Source organism: Scomber japonicus, chromosome 7, assembly GCF_027409825.1.
Source record: "Scomber japonicus isolate fScoJap1 chromosome 7, fScoJap1.pri, whole genome shotgun sequence".
Taxonomy (NCBI): domain Eukaryota; kingdom Metazoa; phylum Chordata; class Actinopteri; order Scombriformes; family Scombridae; genus Scomber; species Scomber japonicus.
Window position 1 is genome coordinate 8,446,314 of NC_070584.1, and position 8,705 is coordinate 8,455,018.

The 8,705-nt window shown below is 39.4% G+C and overlaps 1 protein-coding gene across 1 annotated transcript; it reads right to left on the minus strand.

The window, feature by feature from the left end:
* Window positions 1–3,250: 3,250 nt before the first annotated feature.
* dpt (dermatopontin) lies at window positions 3,251–8,183 on the minus strand. The gene is made up of 4 exons (XM_053322374.1): window positions 7,841–8,183; window positions 4,884–5,009; window positions 4,252–4,359; window positions 3,251–4,006 (listed from the first exon to the last, which is right to left on the minus strand). The coding sequence occupies exons 1-4, from the start codon at window positions 8,113–8,115 to the stop codon at window positions 3,940–3,942; spliced, it is 576 nt and encodes a 191-aa protein (XP_053178349.1). The 5' UTR covers window positions 8,116–8,183; the 3' UTR covers window positions 3,251–3,939.
* Between the last annotated feature and the right edge of the window lie 522 nt (window positions 8,184–8,705).

The following is an 8,705-nucleotide window of genomic DNA, read 5'->3' on the forward strand; positions in this document are numbered from 1 at the left end:
CTTCCAAAGTCATGAATACGACAAGAGGGGGGCGCTTCTCGTGAACATGGTGAACACGTTTAAAAAAGACATCTTTTCAGCTGGTAACAATATAATCATTTACACCTGTGCTTTTTCTTCTATGACATGTCTAAATGTCTGCAGCTTTATGTGCTGAGTATCAAACAACTATCATTTGAGAACTGGTAGAGATTTACTTTTTCTTTTTACTTCTGAGTTCTGAGCACTGAACAAATATGTTTTGGGGCACTAAATTAATTTTGGAAAGGATTTTCTGTGTAAATGCCACAGCCTCTTATTGTGGGAAGCTGTATTTGTCTTATTCTCAGCTCAGGCTGCGCATAAGCCTCACCGGATCACAACTAATGAACTCAGGCATTTACTGCTCCAGCTGGCTTCAAGCTTCTGAGTGGAGAGTAAGTCATACTCAAGGGTTGGCTGTGTGTAGAGAAACATCCTATTCTCTCTTTTCTATTCACAGGACGGGAATTTGGTTGAAGAGGCGCCATGGTTAAGTGCTCTTGTGATTGATAATTTTCTTGTTCTATAATTGATACAAGTGCTTTTCATGTCTCATTTGTGATAGTGAGTGCTCTGTAATGTATTCTTATACCAAATATGAGGCATGTTTATTTATTTCCATGTGCTTTAAATAGAATTTTGTATCATTTTCATTATAAGTCAGTTTTTAGTTTAGTCAAAATGTATTTGTCTGATAGAAAGTTGTCCTAAAGGTGATTTTATTTCTCTAACTATTTTTGAGATCCTGAAGAATGTTGATCTATTTGGACTACATTGTAATATCCATACAGTGCAATATTCTTGACTTGAACAGGCTGTGTTAATGTGGTTTAAGTTGAACGTGATCAAAGTTACAAAACTTGAGGTTGACGTAAAAAAATGTTCCCTGCAAGCTCTAAACGCTTCATTTGTGACATTTTTTCTTCTACCTTGCTAACAAGCTCACGGAGCCTTTGTTGTTTGTCCATGTTTTATTAGCTTTGTCCATTGTCATATTTCGGATTTCGACTTGAACATGTACGCATGTATTTTAGAAGTCGATATTTTTAAAGGAAGTTAAGTTAAAAGGAAAAGAAAGTTGGGAAAATGTGTTTAATGATTTGTGGACTTATAGCCTCTAGAACAGTAGGAGTCTCCCAAGTCTCCCAACGGTCAGCTTCTGAGCGCTGTCCAATGAGAACTAAATAGGCTTCTTGGGAGGGGGGCCTTAAAGAAGCAGGAGCGACTACTACTGTATACTGCTTGTTTAGGGAGAGGCTGAACTGAGGGGCTGCATAACTCACTATGAGTTAAATATGTTTTTGAACTATAAATCAAGAACAGTTATTCCAATAGAGCCCCAGATTTCAAACATAAACCTGTAAATGTGAATGGTATGTCCGCTTACATAGTCAAGTCATATCTCATACATTCTTTTCAAAACAGGAGCATGTTTTCATCATAGGTTAAATCCCTTTTTTATGGAGCTTTGTTGCCATAAATATATACTTAGCTCTTAATTATAAGGTGGCTCGCTGCAGATTCTAAAAGTGATTGCAGTAAGGAGACTTTAATAGCTTTGTGGCTCCTCCTATAAACTTTAATTACAGTCAGTGTGAATATTGTTTTGAAAGGATAAGTTTTCATCCAGCTGTAATGAAAATGTGTTGGGAGAAGGGGGTAGCCTAGGGAGAATATATCCCCCTGTTTCCTCCAGCTCAGGAAGGAGGCTTCCACCACAGGGACTGTGAGTCTCTAAGGGCAGGAGGCCTCAGCAGGCGTGTGGCTCGCCATCGGCCACTGGCTCAGGGGACAACTGTTTCAAGCCGCGGTGTTTGGCCCTGTGCCCCGAGACAGCAGTTGCCATAAACAAACAGCACTGAAAGCTACTGGCCCAGTCCCCAGCTCTTTTCAAGACGGTGCAGTCAGCCTGCTGACCTTCACTCAGCTCACTCCATTAACTTCGAATAGATTTTAACAGCACATTGGAGAGCTGAGTTGGTGAAGAAATGGTGCTTGCCCTGTCCTAAACAAGTGGAACGAGTGTGAGAACAAAGTAGTTGAACTTTATTTTTCTATGTTTGTTCAGTTACTGCTCACCTGGAATTCATGTTATCAGATGCATTGAGAAACCCCCCAAAAAACTACACTTAGAACATTTACAGGAACACCATTCAGCTATTTAAGAGTTTCATGTCAGTGTAAATGTTTGATGAAACAATTGAAACTCAAGGCCAATCTACTAGTTTTTTCTGGGCTTTCAACTGTAACACATGGTCTTTAACAGCCAAATGTAAGGTGAGAAAAACGATGCTACTCTCATATCTGTCTGTTGAATGTGAGCCTGCAGCCAGTCAACATTAGTTTAGCTTAGCATGAAGACTAAAAACTGGAGGAAACTGCCAGGTTTCTATCTAAAGGTAAAAAAGTCCACTTTGGCCAAAAATGATCCAGCACATTACCTCAAGTCCAATTTTCCTTCCCAGAGAAGTGACATCAATATAATGTAACTTTCATTTAATTTGTAATATGATTTTTGGCTTATGAAGGTGGGTTGGGTGGATGGATGGATCATTTTGGCAAAAAACAGCTGGAGAGCAATGTTCTCTAGACCAACAACCAGACATCTTAAATGGGCATTTTAGCTGGAGATTTTTAATGCCACATCAGGACAAATTTCACTGTTTTAACCCAAGTCATGATCTTCCCCTAACCCTAACCAAGTAGTTTTGTGCCTAAACCAAACCAACAGCTTTTAAATGACACACAAAAAGGTTAAAAAGGCGGGGTGAAATTAGCACATGTCAAACTACAAACTACATTCATAAGATATTACGAATACAAAACTGATTAGCTGTTGATACTGTAATTCCCTGAGGTCAGACCCTTCCAGCAGCTTGTGAGCACACAAACACTTTGCTTTATAGTGATATAAAGTAGTGCTGAGTGTATCTATGAGCCCAATGGAGCTGTTGATATCGTCATGGCTGAGTTTGTCCTCTTTGTACTTTTGGAAGGTTTAAACTCCCACATAGATTACCATTTCTCTTACAATCTTCTCCCAGGACAATATTATTGTATTCAGTTGCTTAAATAATAAGAAGCTTTCAATGAATATTCTTTTCTTTTCATATTTATTTTCAAACATTATATCTTCTGTTACTTCATATTTTTTGTAATCAAGCCTAAAACACAAAAAATAAATGATCTTACAAAGAACTCAAAACGAGGAAGTAGTAACAGTACAATATAAAGCCATAATTGCCAAACTGGGCAAGACAGTTTAATAAAGGAGGGATCCAAAGTCAACTAAAAGCATGTGGGACACATTTCATTGCATGCAAAGCTTGCGTTGCCAGTGATTCTGAAAGAGCTGCTCAAGACTTCCAACATACACAGGATTTTTCCCAGTGTTACTTCCAAGACAATGTCCCAATCTGTCACACCCCGCAGCTCTCTGAATGCTTTTACGATGCATGAAAATGTTCACATCACGTGATCCAAACAAAGAGGGCAGTACCTGACGCAGTGTTTTCCACCACCATGAACATAGCGTCAAATAATTGAATAAGTTTGTTTTGGAAAAACTACTTACACATGCTGCCAAAGACTTCCAGTAACCTCCTAAACTGAATGAAAACACTCAAGCTGTCCAAAGTGTCTGATGTAGTCTAAATCCCCTGTAGACCTTCTGTGTTGACATTTATTTTAACACTTATCTTTATACGAGCAGTTCTTTTGCATGCTAGACTGGTTCCATAAAACATAATTATGCAGGCATATGTCACATGCCTGCAGTCCATTCATTAAAAGTAAATACATAAATGAAAACATGAACCATATCGGTTCTGTATAATGTCAGTATTGTGCTATAGTCTAAATGTAAGAGTAAATATGTACTTTTAGGTAGAACTGTTAATGGAAAGGTTGCTTACAAATTTATAAATTCTCAAATTCACAATCAAAGTCGGTCATTCTGCACAGGATGTACTTCCACTGCCGATCTCTAAAAACAAAGTACAAACAAAATCCTGTCAGTTCAACAATCATAAATCATCACAATTTTTAGTTTAGGTTAGGTCGGCCAATAAATTCTGTTCCCACAGGCCTCGCTACAGAGTAGAATCTTTCCTTCCAAGTGAGTCATAAGAAGATTTAAACAATTTTTGGATAGATTCTAGACCCAAACCGCTGCGCTGCGGGATCAGAAGTTATTGGGATAAAAAACAACAACAGCTGTTGTAAACAAACCTTAGCACGCCACTGAATGTGGTCTGTGCACCTCGGATGAAGTAGCCGTAACTGGGGACAACCAACTCAGCCTCTTCTCTGTAGTATTCAGGAATGTCAGTGGTCTTCCTGTGAAAAACACCCAAAGTTGAATGCTTTTATTAGTTAGTTATCAGAGTATAAGCCTTGAAACAGATAGTCTAGGATCACATTCTTGTTGAGAGTTAGATGATCACATATCTCATGGACCTCACGTCCATGAGTTATGTATATAGTAACAGTCAAAGGTTTGGACACCTGCCCATTCACTTGATTAAGAAAGTGTGTCCGAACTTTTGACTGGTAATGTATCTTAATATATGACACCAGCTGGCCTGGCTCATTCTGAAGGTAAAACAATGTCCTCAAGCCAAGAAATAGTCTGGCACCTAAGCCACAGTAAAACTGCTACTTGTCAGTGTTACTCTTTGTACAGCCTAAACAAAGAAGACATGATGTATCGATTAATGAGTTTTAAAAGTGCTATTAGGTAGGCCAATTGGTTTCCCTGGCTTCTAGTCTTATGCCAAACTCTCCACAACAAAGCAAATAAATGTATTTCCCAAAATGTCAAACTGTTCTTTAAACATGTTCTGGGTCTTGTGAGAACGTACATGCAGGAGTAGGGACAGCGGCGTTTGTAATAGCAGCAGTAGAATTGCCATTCCCGGTCAAGAAGGCCTTCAAAGTACTTGCTTTGAACACCAGCCACCAGGCCATTGCGGGTACAAGTAGAGGTCCTGCAAAGACACATGAGGGTCATTAAGTTTAAAAAAAAAATTGAGTACACACAGCATCTCAAAACAATACATCATTATTTGTTAGAAGATGAACTTTGCCTTTTCTGAATGTTGCCCAGATAGATGTTGCTGGTAAACTCAAAAATGTTCTTCCCAGCTGACCTTCAACAGCCAAAACCATTTTAATCCTAAACAGAACTTTGTGAAGGTGATCCTGATGCTCTTTTAGTGTAGAAGTTGTGTAGAAAGGTTGGAAGTTTTTAATTGTTGTCACAACACGGTCATTGCAGATCAACTTTAAACACATTACATGCATCGATGCAGGTGATTGGCTCACTTTACGCATAAAAAAACCTAAACCCAACAGGTCCCAACAACAAGTTATGTGCTGGGTCGGTTTGGGTAAGGATGTGAAAATCTACACCCCATACACTCCAGATACTAAACTAAAGAGATGTTTTGATGATAAAAAAACAAAAAAACATTTCAGACAAAGAGAAGATGTGTCTATATATTTTAACATAATTGCCCTTGTGTTGTTGGTGAGTTTGTTTATTGCCCAAACACCTCCCTGTCACCACAACACATCCAAGAATACCAGGCTCAAGAAGCAGGAGCTGCAGCATATGTAGAGGTTTGTCATGGCAACATGGGCAAAGCCTTCAGCTATTGAGCCAATGGGGGTAGTTTCCCTGCAGGGTAATATCTCAGGCAGTGTAATTCAAACAGACAGCTATGTTAAAGGGAGGTAGGTGTGGCATAGATAGAAAGCGTTCAGTGTTTGTCTTTGAGTCAATGGGCTGGGTGCAGTCAAGCTGAACTCAAAATAAATCTGAAGAGCACAAATGTGCTCTGCTCTTCAACCCAGCAAAGTAATCTGAAGCAGCCATAGCTGAGTCACTGATCTGTTCAGTTTTATGATTCATGATGCTGTTTGCAAACAGCCGCCAGGCTACAATTCTACCTCCAACCAGGTTTTCTAGAAGTTGATCCAAGTCCTTTAATTAATTCAAAAAAAGTTCACCTGACTTTGTGTAAAGGAAGGCACCATATGAAGGAAATTAAAGGCTTGGGTTCTTCAGTGAATAAAACAGACTGACGTAACTACTGGCTGACTGTCCAATTTTTTATTTGTTAATTTTTTTTGCCAAGGCTGTTCTTACAATCTAATTTATGAATGGTATGTTGCAAAATCGACATAGTCTGTTGGATGAATCTTTTTAAATTCACTGGAGACAGTCATGTTCCCTGGAACTGGAGAAAGTCAGTTGGAGACACAGATTTTTGCTCTGGAGTGACATTCTGATTCATAGAGGCCCGGGATGACCTGACTTTGTTCCTCTGAATGAGAAAACAGTTGCACCATTACTTGTTAAGTCTATTGATCCATTAGTTTGCATTTGTGGGCCTTTGTAAGTTCTTAGTTACAACCAGGTAGCTCAAACTAGTGACTAAATCTGTTTGCACTATTACAACTTCGGAAATGTCTTGGGCAGTGAAGACTTTTGGATATCAGGAGGCATTCTCCTCCAATCAAAAGCAATCAAGTAACTCCCACACACAGTCTGGTATATGGCTGGAATATTTATTATTGGTTAACTAGTTCACTTAGCTACAAAACAGTTTCACAGTACCTGCTGGGTGTAAGTATTAAGTAACAATTAATATCTACGTAAAAACTAGTTCATGTGATGTGTAAATCTCAATTTAGTAAATACTTGTGTTATAAGTAGGCTAACTTTGAATTTGACACAGCTGGTGCAACCTGCCTCCTGTTGATGTTTAAATGACCAAAGAGTTCCTCTGGTTGTAGATTTATCTCCAGACCTCATTTTATGCTCCAAATCAGGTCTGGAGGTCTTCCACTGCTGTGTTAGTCACCCACCCACGCTAACCTTGGATGGTTTAACACGGGTGATTTTGTTCATACAACAGTTTCAGCAGCAAACTCTACACAAGCTTTGTATGGGCCTATGTTGTCTACTAATAGTGACCTTTAAACCTCTATTGTTGGTCGTGGTATGCCCTAGTGTGAAGGGGCATGATGTCATAATTAGTTAAACACATTGTTATCATTGATTGGTACTTCCTCCTGTTATTTGGAATCACAACCCACAAATGTGCCAAAGATGTGCCTCTCACATGGCTTTCATATTTGTTTGCAATAAATGTCCCTTTCTGATCCTAATCTGGAATGTACTTGCATATTTTGATATATTACATGAGAGGAACAAATCCAGACATATTCCCGGCAGTTAATGTGGAAATACATCTGGTAATTAGTAATCTGACTGACTCAGATGTTCCCCACATTACTGATTTGGCCAAGACAGTTGTTGTAATGCTGTTTATATTACTTATAGTACTATAATAAACCAGAGGGGGGAATAGGGGGGGGGGAATACAGATGCATTTCATCAGAGTGAATCCTATGTATCTACGTACCACAGGCTAGACATCCTACCAAGAAAACTACTGAAACGAAACTTTAAATTATATAAGTGTGTGCAAAACACTTCCCGATTTCACCTCTGTCTTTCAGCGTACATCAACTCACAGCTGTCTCCTCTTAAAGTCAGAGCAAGTAGATAACAGGTGGCCTACAAGTGAATAAAACACTCAGATATGACAGAGGACCCAGGCTAGACATCCTACCAAGAAAACTACTGAAATGAAACTTTAAATTATATAAGTGCATGCAAAACACTCCCTGATTTCACCTCTGTCTTTCAGCATGGCTCAACTCACAGCTGTCTCCTCAAAAGTCAGAGCAAGTAGATAACAGGTGGCCTACAAGTGAGTAAAACACTCAGATATGACAGAGGACCTACCACTCCATCCCAGCACGACTGATGTCATCCCACCAGCAGTCACTGGGCTCCCCCAGTCCTTCAGGTGTAGGCTGGCACTCAAACGACCACAAGCGGTCCATGCCTTCATCACTACTGTAGTAGCTCCTGATGGCCACGAGGACCTCTCCATGGGGACACTGGAAGTTGAAGCCCTGGCGGTAGCCGTTGACCCAGCCCATGTCATGATGCTCGTGAGCCTGACCTGCCACTGTGGCAAGCAAAGACAACGCCAACAACACCAGAGCAGGATTCATGTTGAAGAGATGGGTCGGTCTGCTGCACTGCCTAACAGCTGCCTCTGTTTAAACTCCTCCAAGCCTCTTGTTATCCAGATGTTTTGTATCCAGGAGTGATGTGTAATTTGCTGCACAAGGGACAAATCCAAAAGTGGATCTTGCTTGATATTTTAAGGTGGACTCTAAGATAGAGCATTAACAAAGCCTCATCGTAGATAAGGGTGTACCTTAAAAGACATGACTTTCAGATTACATGCAATTCAGATATTTATGTGAAGCCTTTATTACACTCAAGAGAACTCCATTATGTGTTAAACATCTAATCAGCTCAGGTTGTTAACTGTGCAGTGTGATCATCTTTATAGCTTTTTCAATATAAATGGTTATTTTGGGCCATTAAACGTTTTAGTTTCTAATGAATAATCACATCGGATATCAATAATGTGAAGCTATTTGGGGGATGAATGTTTATTTAAGGTGGTATCTACCATAATTACAATTAAGTAACAGTCAGTAATGTGAATAATTTATGGCCAAAAACAAAAAAGCATTTATCACAAATAAAAGAGAAGAGTGTCTTTCTATATTTTTCTTCTTGTCAACTATTC

Bases quoted from the DNA above. Each gene is read 5' to 3' on its own strand.
- dpt (XM_053322374.1), bottom strand. From the start codon at position 8,115: ATGAATCCTGCTCTGGTGTTGTTGGCGTTGTCTTTGCTTGCCACAGTG. The intron at 5,010-7,840 runs GTAGGTCCTCTG...GTGTCTTTGCAG, and splicing joins AGTCGTGCTGGGATGGAGTG to GACCTCTACTTGTACCCGCA. The intron at 4,007-4,251 runs GTTTGTTTACAA...CTTTGTTTTTAG, and splicing joins ACATTCAGTGGCGTGCTAAG to AGATCGGCAGTGGAAGTACA.